General features: G+C 41.1%; 1 protein-coding gene across 2 annotated transcripts; it reads right to left on the bottom strand.

Annotated features, from left to right (window-relative positions):
* Positions 1–20709: 20709 nt before the first annotated feature.
* irf8 (interferon regulatory factor 8) lies at positions 20710–25756 on the bottom strand. 2 transcript variants are annotated; one of them, XM_056412051.1, is made up of 9 exons: positions 25679–25756; positions 25372–25542; positions 24605–24788; positions 24340–24440; positions 24015–24072; positions 22827–22874; positions 22267–22659; positions 22016–22131; positions 20710–21833 (listed from the first exon to the last, which is right to left on the bottom strand). In XM_056412051.1, exons 2-9 carry the CDS (start codon positions 25540–25542, stop codon positions 21636–21638), a joined length of 1269 nt encoding a protein of 422 aa, XP_056268026.1. In that variant the 5' UTR covers positions 25679–25756; the 3' UTR covers positions 20710–21635. The 2 variants fall into 2 exon arrangements, with proteins under 2 accessions (XP_056268026.1, XP_056268027.1); XM_056412052.1 differs by having other exon boundaries at positions 25372–25582; positions 25679–25755.
* Between the last annotated feature and the right edge of the window lie 41 nt (positions 25757–25797).

Below are 25797 nucleotides of genomic sequence, written 5' to 3'. Positions count from 1 at the left end.
AGCAGCCTGAATGAAATCACAATATGCTAAAATGAAGGAGAAAACGACATGGAGAGGGGAAAACAGCGTCCCACCGAGACATGCTGAGGGGCCGTGGACGGGCCTGTCTGCTCCCCTCTACAAAGCAACTCTTTCACAAGGGGAAACATACTTGGGTCGACCGTTTCGGCTAATAAAGTTTCGATAGATTTAAATAGTTGGACAACCACAGCCTGGTCAGAGTGGAGTGAAGCAGAAGGCCCTGAGTCATAAGAGGCAGCCGCCGTTGGACTGCGGCCTCCTGCATCCCTGTTCACATGAGCAACAGGAAAGTGACTCAAATAACTATTTAAAGGAGTGAAATGCATGACAGAAGCTGGTCAGTTCAACCCATCATGGCCACCCGAGGTTCGTTTCCATTGTGAAGTGTTGTGCTTGCTAAAAAAATCGGCCCGCCAACGACTTCAAGAAGCTATCTGTTGATTTGATTTTAGAAGAGATTGACAGCTACACTTGTATATTAGAGCCTTTGATCGTGACTATCACTTGTTGTGCACTGATGATGGATGGACCTGAGATTAAATTACCTCTTGTTCCCTTGGTTCTCTTTTTCCCCATCTCTCTCTCTCTCTCTCAGTCTCCTCACTCTGACAGGCTTCACTCTCTCAGTCTGTCTGTCTCTGTGGATTTCCTGTGGCCTCAAGGCCTTTCTATATCCACCCCCCACCCCCAACGATCACTTACACACACACACACACACACAAGCACCTTCACAGACATAAGCACATACACAATCAGCTCAGTGTCTCTGGGGCCGTGATGATAGGGATCTCCAGCCCAGTCCACCACTTCCCTCTGGGGTCAGAATGGAAGAGATGCTGCCAATAACAGACATGTTAGTGTGTGTGTGTGTGTGTGTGTGTGTATGTGTATGTGTGTGTGTGTGTGTGTGTGTGTCTCATTTCGGTCACTCCGTGTAGGCTTGCATGTGTACCTCTGAAAGTTTGAAGATCTGAGAGGGAGAGAGACAAATGGAAAAAAAGACAGAGAGAGAAAGATAAATAGAGAGAGAGAGAGAGAGAGAGGATTTGCCCTGTGAAAGGATTATAAGGAGGGCAGAAGCTCTTTTAGCTTCAGGGCTTCAGTCTATGCCAATGGTTTCCAGATGGGCCTCATTTGCCGTGCACTGTTCCAATGGACCACTGTCCTCGACCCAAGATGTGTATACCCACACCTACACAGGCACACAAACTGACACACACTTATGAGACACACATATACACTAGAAACACACCAACAGTTATGTAAAACAGAAAAGTACAACAGGGAGATAGAACATGTTCGGATTAGAAAGTTGATATTCCTAACAGATAAAGTCCAGTGTTGGGAGAAGTATAGGTCTTTAACTTTATTGGAATAACAATAACTTAATGTGAAAATTAAGGCCCAACTGATCATTTCGGCCATGAAATTGCACTTCAGATATGTCAGACTGACAAAATATGTTTGGGATCATTTAGAAACAACATCACGAAACCATAGTCTGTCCATCAGAGAGAACTGAGTCGTTTATAATGTGTTACACTTACACACACATATTTAACTTGGGATTAACACCCTCATGCTTGACTTAAAAAAGACGTTGAGAAGGTTCAAGATGTAATGGGTGTTCATTAATGTTCAAAGAAATATTTTAATCTTGGTTAGGTTGCCCGTAGCTAATATAAAATAAAAAAATGTGATTCAATATCGGCAATTCAAAATTATTGGATTTATGCACTGGAATGATGGATCAAAATAAATGTTACATTTTATGATCAAGCTCAAGTGAACAAGTCATGTACTGATAGTTTATTCAATGGTAATATATCATATTTTTCAATTCCCCAGCATAGTACAATAACCTTGAGTCTGTACTTGAGTATGCTTTTGAGGAGATGCACTCAGTTACTTTCCTCCACTGAGAATACCAAATGTGAAGATTGAGATGCGCACACACACACACACACACACACACACAGATGAACACGGTGTGGTCCTTCCCACGCACTGCTGTGGCTGTACAAAGAGTCTGTGTTCGAGGGCTTTCAGTGTGGCGATGCGTGACACGGCGGTGTGAAGCTGCCTGTAAAACCCACAGAAACAGGTAAGGGTCACAGACAGCAGCATACACGGAGGGTCCGCCTGGGCTCTCTCACTCTGCTTGTGAGGGGTGTTTGGCTGTGTGTGTGTGTGGGGGTGCCCATACCTCTGTATTTTTGGAAGCTGCATGGTATGAAACAGCATGTTCATTTACACACGTGACGGACCATCAGTGAGTGTGAGCATCCACTAACCCGCCTCCTTTCCCCAACAACCGCCATCTACTGACACGCACGCACATGTCCACGCACACATTATACACACAAACAGACAATTTTTCTGAAACCAACCACACATGCACACATGTACTCATCAAAGTTCAAGCACCACACATGGTATCGATTTTAAACCTCTCTTTCCACTGTCCAAAACCAGAAGTTATCACCCACCAATGATGGATACATCTGTAAACTGAGGATATATCATTAGCAATAGTTAACAGCCTCCCAGTGTTTACATTATTGATACACAGCTCTTGAGGAATGTCAAACAAGCAGCGTGGATAAATAAGTCTTCCAGGTGGAGCTATTGATCTCCAAGAAGCGGCGCTACACCTCAAGATCGATTGATACCCTCATTAGCCAATTGGATTTGGCCCGAACCTCAATACAAAATATGGGTTTGTTATTGTGTGAGAAAAATGAGTCCAGTGGGAATAGAGCTGGCCATGCTGAAAAAAGGACAGCAGTGATGGTGACAGAGGGGAAAATAAAGAGAGGTAGGAGACGAGGAAAGTGGTGTTGAGAGGATGAAAGTGTATAGAGTTGGAGTTGTTGATGGAAAGGTTAAGGGTTTAATTGAAAGAGAGAATGAAAAAAGATGACCGACTACTTATCATATTCATTGAGCACATGTGCGTGCATGTGAATGTATTTATCTCTGAGTGCTGGTTGTGTGTTGCCCCAGCATACATTAGACGGCGTATGTGCTGGCAGGCGGGCGTAACATCTGGTTTCCATGAGGGCCTTAGTAGGCTGAGAGCGGCCAAGTACAGCACAGAAGGTATTAGTGGTAATTTACTTATTAGAGAAAAAAGACTCAATCTCAGGAGCTGTAATTGTAAATGGAGATGGGGCTTATCTGAAGGACTATCAGTATCCCTGTAGGGGAAATACAAGCAGGCACGCAGTGGCAGTTTAACACACACGCACACACACACACACACACACACACACACACACACACACACACACACGTGTATGTCATAGACACAGACACACGTGTCGGCATGCAAACACCAGCACACATCAACACACACATCAACACAATCTGGTATAATTATATTAGATTGTTATTACTTGTGTTTATAAATTGCATTATCTCAACTGATAACTCATTTTGCACAATAACAACATGGCTGATAAGTGAGTCGGCTCTTTTGAGAGAAAAGAGGGCTGGCTGCTGGCCTGCTGGCTCATGATGCAGGATGGATGAGAACAATATCAAACATTATTGAGCGGTTTTATTATGTCTCGATTACAACAATTTTTTGTGTCAAATTATTATTATTTGGAGTGTACTCATGACTCATAGACGTATAAGTATATGTGTGTTAAATGTAAATTTAGCATATTTCAGAAATAGAAAAAGCAGTAAATATGGTGCATAAAAACAACATTTTTATACAAGTTCAACAAAGTACCTCAAGTGCAATTTTGAAAATGAAGTAACTGTATTAAGGTACTTTCAATCATTTTAAATCTCAAAATGGATAATAAACATCAAGAAAAAATCTCTTATTTTTTCTAAACTGCTGTATAACAATAATATAGGTTTAGAAAATACCACACAGCAGCATTATTGTGTTTAATGTGAAAAAAAAACTAGAAAAGAAAGTTCAGCTGCTGAATATATAGTAAAGAATCAAACTCAGTTCCAATTATGGCCATTGAAAGTTATTGTACTTGTGCACACTATCTTTTGTAAGAATGACATTACAGTAATGTGTGTTTTATTAAGATCAGAGCATCCCTCTTCATCCCCAAACACAGAAGACTTTTCCCTGGACATTTTCCCTCCTGCTTTGCCACATAGACACACCAGGGTACAGCTGTCTGTGGTCTCTGCATTGGTTTCTGGCTCTGCTGCTGCACACTATGTGGGCCCAGGCAGGAGACCCAAATAGTAACTTAGTGAGGTTTCTTTCGTGTTGCGACGACACCGCTGCAATCAAAAGCAGCAATTACGCTCCTAGCCATTTTAAATGTGCGTCAAACTTGACCTGGACAGGGTGGAAACTAACCAGAAGCTGGGCCTGAACACTGGAAGGGTGACATGAAGGAGGGAAGAAGAGTAGACATGTCTTCCATTGCTTTGCCCCAGGCAGGCTGATACCGAGCCAGCTCCTCACAGTGGCAGGAGGCCGTGGGTCCAATCATTTTATTATCATCTGTATCAGCGAATGCTTTTTCTCCCTGACACTTCTTTGTTTCCACGGTCCAGACAGACTTCTTTCTTTTGTTGCGTTGCTCCTAAATGATTTCATGGTGAAGTTATTTCATTCCGGGCACCGGAGGATGACGTCAGTGTTTAATGATGCTGTCGCTGTTAACGTCTCTGAGAAGTGGCTGCTGCTATCGGTTTGTAAATCTGATGACGCGTTTGCAGCTCTTCCTGCTTCTGCAGTGAGCTGGAGATGTTTCCCCTCTTTCTTCATATTCCATACCATAAACTGGGGCTCTGACAATAGAATAGTATAAATACAAAATATCTGAGAAATACATAATATATTGATATAACCAGCCAGAAAACGCCCCCAACCCTTTCGACCCTCAATCTCTCTGAGCCTCCACTGAGTGGCTGCCCTGCCCTGATAGTTGTCTTCTAATGATCTATGTCTCATGGTCTACTCCCCCATAAATAAATAAATGGAAAAAATCCTTCTCCTGTGCCTCACACACTGACCAGGCATGTGCCCCAGTCCTGACTCAGCTGAAACCGGATAGCCTAAAATCACAGCAGACACTAAACCGAACAACGCATTGGCCCGTGACCTTTGTGAATCACGGAATAACACACGTCACGTATCGGACACACGAAGAAAAATGCACCCGCATTGCGCACATCTTCTGCTCAATATCTTCCACCTCCCACACACGGAGGTGATGAAGAGAACAGCATGCGTATGTTGTTCCACTTGTGGATTTGTGTGCGTGTGTGGTCATTAAGCAACCTGGCTTGGCCAGCGGACTGATGAAGACAATCTGCCTCGCTGCATGATTGTGTTAGAAAGATCAGATGAGCTCTTAATGGTTATATGTACCTCCTATACACATGTGTGATAGTGTGTCGTACAGTCAGAGGGACGCTGAGATACGTGCCTCAGCCTATACCGTCCACCATAACCTCTATTCACCTTTGCTTTTTGAAGATTTAACACAGCGTGCGAGCTAGCAAGATCTGTTGTGATATGTTTGTGTGTTTGGAGTGGGAGGGAGGCTTTTGGATTAGGAAAGACAGTTTTTGGCACCTAATCCATTGATGGATGAAGTCAATTGGGTGGGCCAGTGCTCACTGAAAGGAGGAGTGTGTGGGTGACGTCTGCCCTCAACTGTCTGCCGTCTGATCGATCTTTGCACGGCGGTGGCCAGAAAAGCTCCACTACTGATTATCAAGTTCCGACACACAGACAGATTCACCCACTGATTAAATTCCCTCCTTAGTTAGTGTTCATGAGCACATTAATATACCCGTATTTACTGATCGCGGCTTGAGCGCGTGTGTGTCAGTGTGTGTCAGTGTGTGTCAGTGTGTGCCAGATTGCAGAAAAGTTTACGAGCGTTAGCTCTTTGTCTGTTCTGTGTCTCTGTGTCAGGGTGACTTTACCACAGTGATCTGGCTCATTTCTTCCTCTCCAGCCCTCTGAAATATGTTTCTCCCACTTCTTTATTCTCTACCACGGAAGTGATTTTTGTAAGGTCTCGAACTAACGTGAAATGAAATTCTCCCTTACTTCTCTTTTGCCTCTTGACGGCTACTCGGATTAAACGTTGTGCTTAAAACGACATCGCCAATGTGCATTGCCGACCTCTCAGCGGATAAAGTATAGTGAAACAAAGAGTATACAATTCAGCTAATTTCCACGTCCACTTGTGGTAACGCCTGTAAATAAGCATGCAGTATATCTTTTGGAGTTTCGGACATAGACCGATAGTATTTCCATTCATTCATTGCACTTGGCTACCATGGTCTATCCCTTCATCTCTTTATCCATCTGTCTGTGCATTTCTGGGTCCAGAGAGATGCTCTCACCACAACTGTCTGTGTGGCCTCCTTTGTTGTAATGTTGGGCTGCTGTTCGCTTTCCAGAGAAACCACGGTGTGTCATAGCCACAGAAATAGATCTGTGTTTACATCACCTTAAACTCAGCCCGATGCTTGTTTTTAAAGATGTTCTGTGGTGAACTCGGTGGAAAAATGTTTCTTTTTCTTTGGGTTGAAAAAGAAAACCCCAGGTATACATATAATGTCCACTATGGTTAGATTAAGGTGGATTTCACATCATAAAGCAGAATTCTATTTTTTTGACAGCTTTACAAAATAAGTTATCTTGTATATAAATATTATTATCTGAAGAAGTATTTCCTTGTTTTTTTTTACTGACCAGTGTTTCATTGCTGATGAGCCGCTGTCGCCTTGCACGTCTCCTTAAGTGGGGAGATCCTTTGGTTGTATAGCATTGTGCAGGACGCCCCCTAGAGGACACAGGCTGCACTGCACAGAAGAAAAACCTGCATCGTCACAAAAAAAAGTCAATTGACTAAACCCCAGGTGAAATGTGTATGATACATTATTATTCGGCTAGCACACTCAGAGGAAACACTTATCATGTGTTATCCTGATGAAACAAATGACATATATACTCTTAATGAATATGCTAATATGCTGTTCTTATTAAACTTTGTTTCAGCAGCATTTTTAAACTATATTTACGAATATCTGCAAGTATTCAATTCAATTCACTTTCAATTCAGTTTATTTGTATAGCCCATTTTCACAAATTACAAATTTGTCTCAGAATGCTTTACAATCTGTACATATAGACATCCCTGTCCCAGAACCTCACATCGGATCAGGAAAAAACTCCCAAACAACCCTTCAGTATATGCACATTGATTTCTAACTTTAAAAACCAAAAACATGGGGAGATATTGAGTTAAATTATAATATACTATTAGATTAGATTAGATGAGATTACATAACCCTTTATTAGTCCCACAGTGGGGACATTTCAGGATTACAGCAGCGGGCGCAGATTAGAGCATTAATACAAATTAAAATAAAACACAATAACAATACTAAATATAGAGAGGAAACAAAATATATACACAAGGCAGTGACCAAAGTGAGTTTCCAGCAGGTGAAAGTGTCCAGGAAAATAAAGTGCTGAGTGTGCCAAGATCTCCAGCGATCTACTGCAGATTGTTGTATTGTTGTCTCTATATCTGTATATCTACTTCTACCATCTACTATCCGTGCTACTGCTACCACCAAACCCAACTACTACAACTAACTGCATTCAACGCGGCCATGGCTCAGGGTTCAGATCTGAACACGAGGATAAGTCTGAGCGTTGTCTACTTTTCTGATGAGTGGCTGATAAGGCGGCAGGGGTCAAATCTGAGTGGTCATCTCCTCTCCACTCTCAGAGCACGCCATAAATCACATGACAGTGTCTGGGTGCTGTCAGGCCTGCCTGCTGCCCACCAGGGTTAAACCAACAGTGGCCTGAGAGGGGAGGTGGACAGACAGAGGGAGGCCTGGGTAAATGCAGCTTCGTCTTCTTCACTGACAGCAAGACGACTGTGTCAGGGAGTGAAGAAAAGAAACTCTCGCTGGAGACATATACTCTGTCATTATTGACGGTGACGGTCGCAGGTTTTATTCTGCAATTGTAGTGACTTCCTTCTGCTATCCTTGTATCCTCTCGCTCCGATACCTTGTTTTGGTAAAAGGACATGGCTTGCCACAACAAAGGAGGCTTTCTTGTCGTGACTTATTGTCAGTTCTTCGGCTACTCCATTTCCCCCTTCCTCTTTGTCCCTCCGTTCTTTCCTCAAAAGCCAAGTGGAGGTTGGAGCAGCGGAGGCCTTACACAGAGCTAAAGATAGAGCTCCTTAGAGTCTTCATCTGTCATTCTGTGACAGTATTGTAATCAGGCCCAGAAGATCCTGCCTACAGGACGGACCCGACAAGGGGCTTGAGCGGTCCTGAGCCCGCTGGACAGCTGCCAGCCCACGGGAGGCGTGCGAGTAAACACAGCATAACCCTCATACTCGATCTAATGTCAGAGCACGGAGGACTCATTTATACAACGCCGCTGAGAGCTGCTAAATAACACAATTTATTATCTTTGACTCGGACTCTACTGGCTCCATCCAAGAGCCGATGCTTGCTGTGTGGGTATGGCTCTGTCAGAATGAAATGTAAAACAACAAATCATTTAACAAAAGGGAAATAAGTTCATGATGCAAACTGAAGCCGAGGATGACACATTCTGTAGTTATATTTTTTCCAGTTACTCAGTCAAACATTTTTATTATAAAAACATTTTTAATTAAAGCAGAGACGGCAACGTTTCAAGAGACACCAAATATGTCAGGCAGATTTTTTGGGGAGGGAAATTCATGAAACATGACTTACAAGATGTCTAGAATATGATCAAATGAAATGATGGTGGAAAGAAGTAAACGGTATGTCCTTATTTCAGTCTTCTGCGGATCGGGATTAATGCTCTGACTCTAATATATTAGAGTAAGTCGTCATTTGGATGACATGGGAGTATATATATAGTGTTTAACATCTTAACCAATGCTGGGATTTCCCAACATGTCCTCACAAGAACCAAATGTCGGATCAGAAACCATAACTTTGAAAGACTCGGCATAGTAGCGCATAGCTCAAAATTACATAAATACATGTGACGGCTATATTCTTGTAGGGCCTGTATGTAAGAATATTATCGTCTTTGTTTTTGTTTGTTTTAATATACTATAAAGCTTTATCTTACATGCACGTGCAAAGGTGGAGGAAGAATGAAAGAAAGAGAGGGATGGGGAGAGAGGTGGAGTTCTGCAAGATGTTATCAACATCCTGTCTGTGTGACCTGGTGCTAATGCTCATGTAAAACAGCAATCTGCCGGCTCTGGTAATCCTTCCGAGACCAAAAGACACACAGAATTCTCTCTCTCACACACACACACACACACACACACACAAGGAGAGGGAATGATATTGTCATATTATTTTGTATTTCGTGTAATATTTAGAGCACTCAAGTAATTTTAAACCAAAAGCCAAAAGACATTTACATATTATACATATGCATAATGATGATATTTATGTTTAAGACTTTTCCTCCACCACAACACAATGGAGTAAATACAACTTTTAAACAATGTCCTATACTTACTGTCTATAATAAATAATCGTTCAACAGAAGATTTTAGCATGCTGACGTGAGCAATTGGCAATATTACAGGAAACCATATCTCAACTAAATAAAAGCAGAACTATCTCCATGGTGCGGCCCAGCTAACTGGTATTAGAGTGTAGTGAGAGGTGGTGTTGTTTGCGTCTCACCAACCCTGTAAAACAAATAACAGATTGCCTACAGTCCTACACCAAGGAACCAAACACTTCTTATTCCAAGTCAAGTCATTTCCACTCCAATATCTCACACACTTGCAATGTATAAGAGGTGGAAATAATCCAGAGGAGCCCTACTCCCAAACCAAACAGATGGATGCTCTCACGGTGTAGAGGGGTTAGCGGAGGGATAGAGAGTGCAAGAAGAAAAAGAGGAAAAAACGCCACGCAAGTATGCATGCAGCTAGAGATAGAAGTAATTTCCTGAGAGAGAGAGGGAGAGAGCGAGAGAAGGCTAGAAACGTGCAGCTCTTGCTTCCAGGAAGTCTGTTAATGTGGGAAAGGTGAGAGTAGAAGGCAGATTGAGTTGAAGGGTTAGAGGTAGGGTAAGCATTCGGGCCTGGAGCTGCAGTCAGTCGGACTAATGATGAATGTGCAGAGCAAGGAAGAAAACGGGAGGTGAAGGAGTTATCTTTCTGTTTTTTAGGCAGACCATAACAATTAATTGAGTCCCCGCTCACATACAAACAGATCAATCCTCATGCATACATAAACACAAATGCCACCAGTGGAGTCACATAGGAATTAGCTCTTTTGACACCGTAAATACCCAAAAGATTTGTAGACAAATATAATATAGGGCACTTAGTAACACGTCAAAGACGCTGTAAGTGTGCATTGACAGCAGCGTGTGGGCAACATTTTCTGGGGTAAGACGCGGGCAGAGGGTCTCCGGTGTCCAGGTATCACCAGCTGGCATCAGCAAGCTCAGAACTCGTCATCTCAAACTGCTTTTATTACAGGATGAATGAGGACAAATCTGTCTCCCAACAACACATCTACTGGGGGAGCGCGATGACGCAGGGAGGTCAACATTAGAGGAGGGAGTGAGTTGGTTGAGATGGTATGTGTGTGTGCTCGTGTTTTGAGAACCAATACTAAATATATACACTCTTTGGCGTTCAACGTGGAGACATATTTCCACGGTGAGGGAATTCTTCCTCATTCTGATTTCTTCTAGCGTTTTTTTTTATTTTTTATTTTAATTCATTTAACCAGGAAATGCCTCATTGAGATAAAAAAACAAATCTCAATGAGGTTTAAAAGTTAGATAGAAGATAGGGCATGATATGAATTATGTACACTTCTAGTTTAAGATGCTCACTTTTTGTTAGGTTAAAATTGTTATGAAGAGATTTTCGATTTTAGTAGAGTATATGTGTGTGTGTGTGAGTGTGTGTGAACATTTGTATTTGTGTATGCCACGCAGGTGTGTGTGGTCCTGTTGAAATGATAGATGTGCCCACCCCCCCCCTCCTCCCATCTCTTGCTCATGAGACGGGGGCAGTAAACAGTGAGACGTGCATGTAGGAGGTCTGGGTGCAGACTAAAGCCAGAGCTGTCAGGATCCCAGACAGAGATACAGATAGATCCCATCCCGCCACACACTGCCACTCGGTCTACACAGCGCCATTAACCTTCCCACTGACCAGCTCAATGACCAGCAGTTTAGGGTCGTCAGCAGGCCCCCCAACAAATCAAATCATCTTCCAGAATATATTAAAGTCAAGTATTATTTATTTGGTATGTTTGCTATATAATTCTTTGCTTCAGCAATGGTGCAATCTTTGCCCGCAGTACACGTCACGGTGGCATCGGCTAAGTCGTCTGTTACTTGAAACAGACCACTTAATCACAGGCAAAAGGTTTTATTCCTTTTCATTTTTGTGAATTTTGAAAGATTAGACAGAGCTTGAAAGAGGTATGCTGCATCCAATACACAATTGCAACCTCATGGGGAAGAACACTGGGGTGAAAAAGCCATCAAAATATATATATATTTTAAATACAAAGCTCAACAAAGATTAAAGAAGAAAAATGTGTGCACAAAACCACATAATAAAGAATAAATGATGAAACAAAGAAAGAATTTAATCAGAACTGGTGACCATTCTTTTGTGTCTGAGAATCTCTCGATGGCACAAATCTAGCACTAAATTAAACAACACTGTAATACACCGTGTTAAAACTCATTTTTAAAAGTCCAGATGAAACCGAAACATTTTAGAAGAAATTGTTCACATAACAAGGTTTTACAGTTTTTGTCTTTTTTGTTTATCGCTTTATTTTCCTGTCTGTCATCAAGTGTGAATTTCTATTCCAGAGATGATTTAATCTGAGGACTGTGCGTGTATGTGTGTGTGTGTGTGTGTGTGTGTGTGTGTGTGTGATATGTCTGTGCATGAAGGTGGAAGTCACCCCTCCTCTGACCTTCTTTGCGCCCAAGGGTCACACATTGTTCAGGAGGATGCAGACACCCAGGCTGATGGATGACCATTCAAGCTATTTCCCTGGGTTCATATTTACTCGGGAAATCGTAATTCACCCCCCGGGAGAGGCTGTAGGCAGACCAGGTCCTCTCGACTCTGGACTCGTTTTCTCCTGGATCCAGGATGCGATGAAGAGGCTGAGAGCTCAGCTGCGTTGGCTGAGCTTTAAGGAGAGGTGGAGTAAATCTTCAGCCGCAGCTGTCCCCTCTTCAAACTCTACAGAATTGCACTGGGCCGAGGATTAACGCCGTATATGGTTCAACAAAAAACACCGCTTGTGTTACTAACAAACACGTGTACATGCATTGACACACATTCTTTGTCATCAGAGGACGTGACGACAGGATGAAAACGCTCAGCTCACACTCAACTGTTGAGTGTGAGCTGAAAAAAGGCCTCAAATGTTTTACATTTTAATGACTTGGTTAGCTTCTTTTTTTTAACCCTTTTTTTAAGTTTCAAGGTCAACCATCTTGATCTGAGAGTTCACAGTGTTTTGCAACCACGTCCACGTGAGACCCAAGAAGAAGAAAAAACTCCTCTCTCATGGAAACATGCTTGTAAAAACCACTCAAGGTACTCTCACATCCCTAAACTTTGAAGGAACTCTTTCAATTTCGTGCCCAAAATAACATCGAAAAACAACTTTTACCAAGTTTCTCACGGAGTGGACATGAGGACAAGGTGGAGCCCGTGCTCGGAGCCCGTGCTTGGCTCTAAAATCAGTGTGATAAAATAAAATGTGTGAGCTTCGTCCTCGTACATTAGGCTCTCCTACTTTACTAAATGACATCATAGGTCACTGGAGCTACCTAATGGGGCGAATGACCAAGACTGATGACTCCTGAGCTCAGTGCATGCCATCAGCACTCGCACTCTCTGCCAAGTATTCAATTAGGGTCAGTGAGTAATTGGGTGTCGATGAGGTAGAGATTGTCATTCGGCTCAATGTGGAAAGTCTTGAAAAAGTATGTGTGTGTGTGTGTTTGTGTCTTCACGTGTGTCTGCGTGTGTGTGAGCTTGTCACACATAGAGAAGGAAAGAGAGATTTTTTCCTGTCGTGTCTTGAGTGACTAATAAAAAAAGAGTTTCTAAACAAGCCGCATAAACACCGCAGACATTTCTGGAGCTGTCCAGGGTTTCCCCACCATCTGCTTGTCAGGCTCATTTATTAAACTAAAGTTAACGGGGAAAAGACAGGGAAACGCATTAAATAGATGTTGAGCAGTCTCCGGCTGTTAAAACCTCACTTGGCAATTCCTGGTATGAAAGCGATTCATTTCCAAAATTCTATAGATGCACTTTCTGGGGGGAACATACCAACTGGATTTCAGTAACTAGTAAACATAGATGACTCCATCTTCAAATATTTTTACAGTGAAAAAAACAACAACTTTAATATTGAACCGTGAGTCTCCGTCTTGGCGTGCAGTGGTTTTATGAGGACTTCCAGATAAGATCTGACTTCAGTATCCGCCACAGGACAACGGCCGTAGTTACTGTGTGCACCTCCCCGATGACTTTCCCTTAATAACCTCCACTGAGACGCTTCATTCTCTTTTGCCTACAATCCGTTGCCTTATCTTTTTTATCTCATTTGCTTTTCCTTCATATTTATAGCAATAATTGTTCAAATAACAACGGACAGGTCTGACAGAGCAGAGTACACGTGTAAAGTTGAATAAACACAACATCTATATGATAATGCAATCATATTAAAGCTGTAAGAAATAAACGTGTTGCTGACAATGCAAAATAATGTATTTATTTCATTGTATCATATTATTGAGCTGTACTTGAATTTTGTCATTAAGTTATGATTTCCATACAAAGTTTGTGTGCAATATATTCTGCATGGCAATATCAAGAAAATATGACTAATTGTGGTGTTCAAGTGTATGGTTTTCAAAGGAGCAGAACTAATAAATAAAGAGTTTCCCCAGAAAGCGCAATGATAGATATGATCTGCTTCAACTGAAGGCATTTTTTGGGGAAATGAGGGAATGGAAGTGACTCTGTTGTACACATTGAGATAAAGCCAAAACCTGTTATCAGTGTCACAAAATATGTTTGGAAATAGATCTTCAACTAAATTGATGAACTAACTGATTGAAAATGCTTTTAGTTCACATCAATAAACACATTTATTTCAAAGCTTCACACTCTACTTTAACTTTATGTATCCGATTGCATGCAAAGAAACGTAGGTCGTGAATGATCTGTGGCGTGATGTTTCCACTAGATGGCAACATAACGCTGTAGCAGCGTGTGGTTCATTAGTTGCTACAATGTTTTGGCAAAAACACAATATGAAAGCAAATTAGAAATAATATTAGAAATTAAAGATATTTCAAAATCAGTTCATTTTGCAACATTAAGCTATTTCCTCTTTTTTAGAAGTTTCACTTATCTGCACTGATGACACGAGCCTTACTTTTTGCCTTAAATGACATAAACAGGATTTACCCCACATACTATGGATGTGAAGTAGCATAGATTGTCTGCTTCAGGGTCCCCAGGCTATTACCTTCCGTGGTAGAGAGCGGTAACATGCACACCTTGTGATACAAATACATTTGAACCTCTCACTGGGTTGCTGCTTTTAAACATGCAAATTCTTCACATTTTCTTTAAGATTCCATTTCAACAACCCAACTTTTGTCAGATTAAATGTTCAATAGTGCATAATTTACAACCTATAAATCCAGGATGATACAGTACACCTACCACAGTTTCGAAATGAAATTAAATGAACTTTGTAAATGATATTAACAGGTAATTCCACCTGCCACGTGATGGTTATGTTTGGATTCTGGCATTTCAAAGGGGGAAGTATGTACTGTCAGTGTACTTTCTACTGAGGCGTGCGGTCGGCAACTTTAAATAATCTCCATCCCAGCAGCACCTGTTGTCTGGCCAATGCATGGCTCCTTACTCAGAAAAAGGTGGCGTAATAGCTGTGACTTATGCATGTGACTATATCGCCTCACGATATAGTCGGAAACAATGTTCAATACACTAAGATCTTGTTCCTCAATCGATTACGGAGATACATTTCATCAACCACATCTGCAAAAACAACTCAAATAATTATTACGGCAATGTACAAAAACATAATGTCAGTTATATTGTTTTGGTACAATGGCTTCAGTTAAAAAAAAGTTAAATAATTTATAAATAATAATAAAACATTATAAAAGCACATTTTTTAGCATACATTCGTAAAAGGATTAAATTAAAAACATCTAATGTTACCTCATACCTATCACCTTTCTGGCCACATCCCGTCACATTTGTGCTTTGCACACACACACACACACACACACACACACACACACACACACACACACACACACACACACACACACACACACACACACACACACACACACACACACACACACACACACACACACACACACACACACACACACACACACACACACACACACACACACACACACACACACACACACACACACACACACACACACACACACACACACACACGCACACGCACGCACACGCACACACGCACGCACGAGCTCCACTGGCTTTTGTTCCCCAGGGCCTGTGACCCCACCCTGGTCTTCCCCTCCTCAATGTCTTTTTCTACTGATAAGTTTTGTTTTCCTTGAATATGAAACAAACGGACAACATGTATGGATGCAAGTTATAAACAAGTTATGAGTATTTGTCTGCCAATCCCCCACACATCGTATTTCCAAAGTACTGAAACACAAAACATGTAAATGCCCATCTCATCAAAACTGTGTGGATTCCCTCTCATTCATATTCAACTCCCATAAACCAACGTTTACAAGTTGTCTAAATCTTATTCCACCGCTGACCTCTACGTTGACTGTTCCTCTTTTTAGTGGAGAAGTTGAGTGCTGGAATCTTCCTGGGCTCCTTCCTGTGTTTCCTGTCCAGAGACTGATCAGGCGGTCAGTCAGGGATCAGTCTTGTCACAGAGTAAAGCAAACAGGACAGAGACTGATGCAATGCTCAGCTGTCGCCTGACCCCTTGATTCAGATACAAAGTACCATTCTGCTTCTTTACGGATACAGGGCTGTGTGGTCGCTCGGGATTTTGTACAAATATTACAATTTAATTTGATCCGTTTACTGATTTGACGTACGGCCCTTGTTTTTGTTTATGTATTTACACTGTTCTGAGGCAAGGCAGCGTGATGCTAGTTTCATCACATGTTGATATTTGATAGTTTGATGACAGGTTTCCCGTAAATCCTCGTACTTCCTTATCTTCACTTTTACATGTGAAATATTTCCCGCAACAATTTCTGCTTTTTGCACATTCCTCTAATTCTCTTGCTGTCTTCAAAATAGATGAAGATAGAAGATTTTTTTTAAATGTTTTTTTAAATTTGGAAATATTTAAAGGTACATAACACTTAAACCTGTACTTTAACTGATATGTCCATTGTTTTTCATCTTTTTGTTGACATGGACAAACAGATGATAAACCCACCCCTCCCACTGGTATACCTACGTAGAGTACAGGACAATAAATACATACAAAATAGACACAACGAGGGCACCTCATTTCGCCAAGCCAGACGTCTCCGTATCCCTAAACACACACATACCTGGTACATCTGTGTGTAGACACACCTGCATCACTCTACAGAGTAAATACACAGTCATTACATTGCATTTATAATTTTAAGCCATTTTCATATTCATACGACACAATTACATTCATTAAACTCAAAGAAGACCTCCTCAGTCGTGAGGCTTTAAGGACCTTTGGTTTGAAGGACATGAACTGATACTGATTAGAGGATATGATCCTTGATCAGTGGCTACTCGTGTGTGTGTGTGTGTGTGTGTGTGTGTGTGGTTAGGTGGCTTTCTCTCTGCGTCCCAGGATGTGGGCTCCCCCGTCCACCTGTGTCCCCGCTCACAGCGTCCTCAGGTCTCTCCCAGTTCCTCTCTGGAGGCCTCTTCTCATCTCAGCCACACGGATTCTAAACCAGCGTTCTCCCCAGAGACATCACACCACCAACAGCTTCAACTCTGCCGCTTGCATAACACAACCTGTTCATGGTAGATCACAACTTCCCTCCACAGGATCATTTGCATATATTTGGTACAACATGATTGATGCCTATAATTACAGTCATTGACTTTGAGATTTAAAAAAAAGCTTATGGAATATACTGAACCACAAATACAGTGTTCACAGTGGGATTCATCAAGGTACTTTTATTCCCTTCGCATTCGAGAATGCGGAAGGTTATGTTTTGATCGCTGTGTATTTATATATTTATTTATTTTTATGTGTGTTATTCGCATAACTCAAAAAGTATTAAACCGAATCGCATAAAATTTGGTGGGATGCTTGTTTATTATCCGGGGACCATTTGATTCGATTTTGGGATCGATCGGGTCAAAGGTCAATGTCATGAAAAGGTACCAAAAAAGTGGCTGCGCCGAAGGTATGCGCTCTACCGAGTGCCCGTTCTAGTTTACTACTCACTATTGTTCTTGTTGAAATCAAGCTGATACATGCCGTGGAAAACACCAACTAAAGGGTCAGTGCTGAGCCTGCAGCCAAACAGGCACCAGGCTTGAAATGACTGAGGAGTCAGCAATACAGACAAATCAGGAAACAACAAAAATAGACAAAGTAATACTTTAATCTATCAGGAAAACTTTCAGTTTGCTGTTTCTTTTCTTTTTTTTGGCTTAATTTCCTTGAAGCGCTGCTTTTCACAAAAATAGGCCCCGCTTCCTTTTAGTGGCTACTGTACAACGCAGTATATTGAATTGTTATGGAGCAGATGCCCATGGCTACGTATGGCGCAAACATCAGTTCAGTTTGAGACACTCGTCTCTAATGATGTATTGTGGGAAGCATCAGACACCACAAAGAGATGTCGCAATACAAAGAGAAACACATTGCAGACAACACTGGAAATGTTGGCAGAAAAGAGACTCCGTTTGCACAAATGCACACAAGCATGTGCTTCCTTCTCTTCCTACCGCACTCCTGGCAGGTGGGAACACAAATCTAATCTAGCTTCGAAATAAAATTATCCAAACCCCAATACAACACATGTGGTAATTTCAAAATTCAACATCAATAAACTATAGAGGCATTTTCAATAAACTGCATATCAGAACTAAAAGTAGCATACTCTTGAAAATGGTTTCTCCTCTTTTACAAATGGACTGTCCTGTCTCTTCTCAGACACATTCACATCTGCACTCTGTGTTGAATATAGAGGAAAAACACATGACATCATGTCCTTATTGTAATACTTACAGAATCTATCCACACTGTCTATATATACACCATGTTTTGCTGTCTAACTGAAACTGGTATATGAAGGACATTATTATTGTGGACTGTCTGACTCCCTGTGGTGTCGGGAACAAGCTTCTGTTATGCCTGATAAGATATATAGCTAGAATATTGGCAAAAGCATCAAACATATGCACATTTTAGACTACATTTAAAGGAATCTGCGACATTTTGGGTAGCACACTTATGAAGATTCTCTCTGAGAGTTAGGTCAGTGCAGCTTGGCACACAGACTGCAGAGCAAGGCCAGCTGGCTTTAAACAAAGGTAACACAATCTACCATCACCGCCAAAGCTCACTAATTAACGTTGTACGGTTGTATCTCATTGGTTCAATCTGCAAATCCCAGAGTACAGGAATGTAATTCAAAGTTCACATGTACAGTAATAATGTATCTCTGATCACACAGAGTATGTGTATCCTAAATACATGATGGTAATCCAGTCTCAGACATGCTATTTGGGGGCTGGGGGGAGAGTTTCCTGTTAAAGTTTTTGAAGTAAGTTCCTGTTCTGTGGAACTAACAGAACTACCCCATAGATAACCACACACACGCACACACACGCACACACACAACCCCCCCCACACACACACACACACATACACACACCATATGTGGTTTTATTCAGTGAACCATTGATTAGATATTCTAACTTAAGTGAAAGGTTATATCTAGAGATATATAAAAAGCACATGAATTATTTCACTACGTGATCTGTGAGTTATTAATATAAAAAAGATTGAATGGGCTACCCAGTCCAGCTTCTACATAAATTATATATAAGTTTATATACAACTAATTTATTGTGTGGGAATAAAAGTTGTATTAGATTTATTGAGAGGACCATCTATTCATGTCTTATTTTGTATTTTCGACAGAACTATAAGGCTTTCTTTGGGTTCATTCACCATACAGTCGCAATATATGTAAAGCTTTGGCATCTTTATAATGATAATTAGAAACCTAGGTGTGTGTCTGCCAATATTTCCACAATTCACCCAGTTTGACGTGTGAGAGACGACACTGTCATCTGCCCCCTTGTCTTTAATGACCAAGTGTGTAAGACACAAAAGGAGGAGAATGAACAATGTAAACAAACAAAATATTTACATTCAGTCTTTAGTAATTCCTTGATGTTCCCAGACAATATGAAATTCATATTATAATGTCCCTTGTCTGCAAAAAGTGTAGATGAATGTGAACTTAGCTTTCACCTCTTCTGTAGCAGTTCAGCTCCACACCTTCCTTTTATTTGTTGTTTTCATCCTGTCTGCCTGTATCACTAACCGTCATGTCATTCCAGATCCTGCTTCCCACCTCGTCAGTCCAACTCCCTTCACCTGTTCTCTCACCGGCCTCTGGCCACTCCCACCTCATCAGTCTCATTCCCTTCACCTGGTCCTCATGCCCGTCTCACCTGTTGCCCGTTCCCTGTTAGTTCCTGTCTACTTAGGTCCCCTCACTTCCACTTGTCCTCTGCCAGATTGTCTTGTCTTTTCCAGCCCACGCCCTCGTGTGGTACATATTGTGGATATATTTCTTACTCTGAGTAAACAATCATTATTTGCAGTTGTGTCTCTAATAGTCCCGTGACATCTTCAGCGCCACACATATTTGTATTATCTGCAGCCAAGTAATGTTCAAACCAAAGACGTTTCACATTCTTATTAAGATCCTATCTATCAAGATATTTAATGAATTGGACTCAATTGTTGGGAGATAAAGAAATTATACATACGGCAGCCATACATTTTGAACTTAATCTCATGGTGCAGACATTAAATCACTAGTGTAAACGTGAATGTTTCATTCATCAAGCGTGAGATAAAGTAACTCAAGCATTCACACAAGCTCACAGAAAATATGCTGTATGCAGAACTATTTGCTTTTCCATTTTTCAATTTCACACCTGACACACACCAATGTTCTGTATACACTGTACTTGGGTTTCAAGTTGCAAACACATCGGCAGCATCGCATCGGTAATCGCCCGAAAACACAAGGCTTACTGTCGTTGGAGTCAAAGTTATTTTGTCCTTGTTGGTTATGCAGTTACAGTATGTAGCATGACTCATGCCGCTACCCGTGGGTTTCCCCCACCAGCACCACGAGGTTTCGCTCAATGACATCTTTTATTTTGCAAAACACACACCGAGCAGACCGCAACACTGTGCCTCTGCTCACTTCTCCCCTCCCTCCAGCTCTGCTGCCCTTTTATACAAGCAGCATCGGCTGCTGACTGATTGCCACTCAGTCAGAGCAGCTGACTGATTGTCAACCAGCCAGCAGCCGAGGCCAGATTGGGGACAGCTGCCACACAATATAAATGCAGAGCCAAGTTCATAGTTCCACAAATTGATTTTAATACTGTACAGAAATATGAAATGGTTGAGATCAATACCAGGACAATATTGAATGCTTTAGAAAATTGTTGACAGAAATGTAAACCATGTACCATATGTAATTTGTGGTTATTGAGTTTAAACAGGGTTCATCATGGGGAACATTTTGCAATAGTTAAGCAATCAAAATGAAACAAAACAACAACATTATTATAAATACAAGCATCTGTAGTTCAGTACAAACTTAGTTTTACTAGGAATGTAGTTTATAAAAACAATCGATAGTAAAACCTATCTGTAATATTATACAACATTGCATTTCAGATGACATTACATTTGTTATGAAGTCATACAAAGATTTTTCATTTACTGTAAAAAAAAATATCTGAAGAAGTACCCCTCCATCTAAATGGAAAACACACAAAAATATGTAATTCAGCTTTGACGACTACATTTTATATATGCAAATTATTCTCATAATATACATATTATGAGAAATTTGTTGATGGAAACAATATGTATGTATGTATATATATTTATATATTATCTGTTCTTGAGTTGTATGTAGCATATACAAATATACCACCATGTCTCTTGAGCTAAATTAGAACACTCTCTTATAATATAAAAGCAGAAGTTAGACAGAGTTTGTGTTAGAGCTGTATGTACACAAAATACATTACTGATGTACAGAATACTAGGCACATCCTGCATTTTAAAAGTTTTACTGTAAGAGCTTTACTCCTTATATTTATATCTCCGCTGTGATTGGTATGAACTGAACAAAACTATCTGTAATAAAGGCTTTCACCTGAATCACCTTGTTGGAGTATGTTAGGAGAATATGAAATGTCTCTACTATGTTGTACATTCAGTGTGGTCCACGCTGAGAAGCTCCCGGTCGGCGTGTTGCTGCCCACAGCTCAGGCAGTGATGGGCACGTTGTCCCTGTAGCCGGCTGGCCTCTGGGGGCCGCTGTAGCTGCACAGGTCCTGGTAGATGCGGGCCATCTGGTCACTGGCAGCAGTATCACACATCTCCAGGTTTGGGTTGTTGCAGTAGGGCTGGGAGCGCCGCATGTTCACTGCCTCCAGCAGGTGCTGGCAGTTCACCACTATGAGCTGGGTGAGGAGACAGAAAGATGTGTTTACATTATCAACAAACAGCATTTGCAGATTTAGTTATTTTCGGTCTTGGGAAGGTGTCGAGACTCCAATTTCTAGATAGGAACAGATTGATGTCTATGTTGCTCAACCAGTCAAATATATGAGTGGGAAGCATATTATGACTTGACTGGTCTTACCTGCACAATAATCAGCTTGCTCTTGGCATTGCTCAGATCATGCAGCTCCTCACCGAAACACAGAGTCACTGTCGGATCAGGAGCAGGAAACTGACCCTCCTGGTACATCTGTAGAGCTGGAGCACACAAAGTAAAGCTCTGAAAACAATCTTTGCAAGTTATCCTCCATCATTATTTAGTTTGCTTTAAGAATTGATAAGAAATATATGCTTTTTGAGCTTTCAAATCGCTGGATAAACATCGAGGCTCACCTTGAAGAAACTTTCCGGTGTCAAAGATCTTGACGACAGCATCCCTCTCAAGTTTACTTGGCATGGGGCTGTATTGTGAGGCGCCTTCTCCCAGCCCGCTCCAGAAGACTCGGCTCTGGCACAGCCGTTTGATGAAGATGCCCTCTTGGTTGGCGCGGACCAGGACACCTCTCTCCAGGTGGCCCATTAGCTTCCGTGTGACGTGGCGCTGGCGGTCGTACTCGATGAGCTCAGCCGGAGGGAAATGAACGCTCTGCATGCTGTCTGAACTGTATAGAGGTCCACGGCCCAGGTACTGTTGTGGGGAGATCCGGCAGCCTTCAGGATGAGTGACAGGCGTGGTGTGCATCAGTTTTCCTCCATAGTAGAAACTGATCATCATCTGGGAGAAAGCTAGAGAAGATAAAACGTGGTGAGCTTTGCAAATAGAAAACAAGAAGTGCAAATGACACCAAAATAAAGTCGAAATGCATACAGCCTGTGGTGTTATTATTACTGTTAATGTCAAACTATAGATCTGATTTTATTACAACACTTTCATGGATAACATAAATGAATACCTGAGCTTAGGTTGCCTGATGGCAAAGGCTCTTGATGCAGAGGGAAAGCTGTGAAATACAGGAGGAAATCTTGAGTTGCGGCTCTTATTACAACAGTGGACACACACAACTACACTGTCATGGCATTATTTTTGCTGCATCATCAGAAGAACAATTTCTCTCGCACAATCTCAAAACAAATTAATCCTCTTAGTCAGCAGACTTCAACAGGATGTTAGTCAATTCCTCCATTTCAGAATTCAACAGACAAGCAAATAACCTTTACGTAGCGCCCACAATCACATGGACATGTCAGTTAGCTTTCCACTGTGGTAATTTTCCAAATAAGTCATTAAAGTTCATACCTCTCCACTATCTCTCTTACTTGGGAAATAACACACGAGGCTAAGATGTGTTGCAGTTTCTAGCCGCAATACTGACTGAACTGAATTTAGTTAGGGGAGTATGTAAAGTGGGTAGAAAAGAGTGTCTAAAGAAGATAACGGCATCTGTCAACAACAAATTGGAATGGTTTTGGACATATCGGGAAAAATGGGGTACACACATAACACCTCGTAGACATGAATTTGTTTTCAGAAATTGCTGAATTTACAATAGAGAATAATAATAATAATAACTATATTTATATAGCACCTTTAAAAACAAAGTTTACTAAGTGCTCTACAGAGAGTCAAGGCAAAGCAAATAGAATGGTAAGATACAAATATAAAAATGTAAAAAATAAAATAAAATAAAAAACAGACTAACTAAATTAGGGGAACCAAATATCTGCATGAAAGGACGACATCACTTAAAAGCTGTTCTTTAAGTTGTTTTTTAAGAAGTGATTTTAAAGAAGTTACTGATTCTGCGAGCCTTATCCCCTCCGGTAGGTCATTCCAAAGTCGAGGGGCTCTAACGGCAAAAGCACGGTCACCCTTTGATTTAAGCCTCGACTTTGGAACGGTCAGAAAGGCCCCAATGGATAACCCCCTAGTTTATACGTTGTTTTTTTGGTGAGCTTTTTTGGTTGTGTCTCTTTTTTGTTATTCGTCCTATGTGTTGCACTTTTTTCTTTAGATATGTATAGATAAGATGAGCATCATCTGAGAATCTGCACATGTGGTGTCAATTGTCTGAAAGACATTAATAAATGTCGAATTGATGCCAATTAACAAAAAAAAGGGAAAAAAGAAAAGAGTGTCTTACCATTGATGCTGCCCTGGGACCAGTACTCTGGACTGGCCTGTATACTACAGCCTTCCTCCTGCAAAAAAGACAACAACATAAGAAGCTGTTGTCGACAAAGCCCCTTTGCACACGACACAGTCATGGAGACCAAGTGGGAGCTGGGGGGCTCAATGCAACAGGTGTTGGAGTAGACAGCACGGTGTGGTAATCAGAAAAAAAGGTGACCCCAAGGCTGAGTTGGAATAAAGGCTAAGTGCACCTATAGTATTATGTGTGACTGATAGGAGAGAACGAGGGAAGGCTTCTGTTGTAACAAATGGTTTAAACTCTGAGGTAGTCTCACCTCTTTAATGAGCTCTTCTATCTCTGCAGGGCTGCAGTCCATGTCAGTGATATCAACAGAGCTGGTGGTAGCTGTCATGGTCATCAATGAGCTTTTGCCATCTGTATTTGAAAGAAGAAGACATGGTTTGTGTCGCAACATGTAACTTCTTTAATGATAATCATAATAAGTGCAGGAGGAATCCAGGGATTATTTGCACTGACAATTCTAATGATAAGGTCATTAATGCTGTCTTTCAGAAAATCAATTTCTCTTTTAAACTCACGCTTCTGGTCTTCCTCGGGTACAATGCGGTAGACTTTATAGGGCTCAGAGATGTCCAGCTGGGACCTTTCTGTCACCTCCTCAAAGTCAGGGCTTTTATTCAGGGCACAGCGGAGTCTTGTCTTCCATGTTGCAGGCTCAGCCTTTTCCCCCTCCTTAAACTTGCCTTTAAACACAGCCCAGGCCTGTGGAGGAAAAACAATACATATTAATGATTATATTAATGTATTATTGTATAAGATTAATGTTGGATATTACAAGAAAAAATGCTACAAGAAAAAAAATTAAATAAAAACATTTTCTTATATAGTTATTGAAAATGATGGTGATTGAGTGTAAGATTTTTTTTTTTCTCTGCCTTTTTGTATTTTTTGTTTTGTCTAATGAGACTTAACAGTTCTGTAATGTGAACTTTTGCCTTATTTTAACTGAAACTTATTTTAACATTTCTGAAAAAAAGAAAGTCTGATTTACATTAACACTATTGTCATTTACAATGAAGTGTTAAAATAACACTGGTGCTTTGCATGCACTTATTTTATGTAAAAAATAAAAGAAATTTATAAAATGTTGGTAAAGTAAAGAAATGTTAAGTTGAATATGCTACAAACAAGTGATATACAAATTATGATTTGTATCCTACCACAAAATAACTAGATTCAAGATTTGTGACCGAGTTGTACTTTTACGCACAGCGCTGCGTAAAACCAGAAGTGAATCTACAGAAACCTTTTCTATCCACAAGACTTGACTAAAGTACTTTCGAACCTTAAAAATTGACGCATCTACTTCTTGGTTGTAATCCTGTTTTCCAGCGTGTTTCCAGGGAATTCGGAACATAGTGCGGCTTTCATCCTCCCACTGCAGTCCGGAGTACTGGCCGCTCTGGATCTGCTCCACCAGCCACTGCTTCAGTCTCCGACCTCCCGAGTTATTCATCTGGATGGAGAAAAGTTGTTTCGGATTGTTCCCTATGCACCTAGATGATGAGGATATATTTCATGATAGTACGTCAAACCACACGTATTGTAGTCTACAAAGTCCCCCCTTTAGACTTTAAAGTAAAAGCACTTACAATCGATTGAGCTGTCCGTGTGTGTGTTATCCTGAGAAGTTGATGGATGACTGCCTGTCAGACTTAAGTGAGTTCGGCTTCTCCCTGTCACATGCCCATCGAGTTTATTGTGCTCCGTG

The sequence above is a fragment of the Pseudoliparis swirei genome, chromosome 4 (genome assembly GCF_029220125.1).
Source record: "Pseudoliparis swirei isolate HS2019 ecotype Mariana Trench chromosome 4, NWPU_hadal_v1, whole genome shotgun sequence".
NCBI lineage: Eukaryota > Metazoa > Chordata > Actinopteri > Perciformes > Liparidae > Pseudoliparis > Pseudoliparis swirei.
This window is presented reverse-complemented; position numbering and strand designations above follow the sequence as displayed.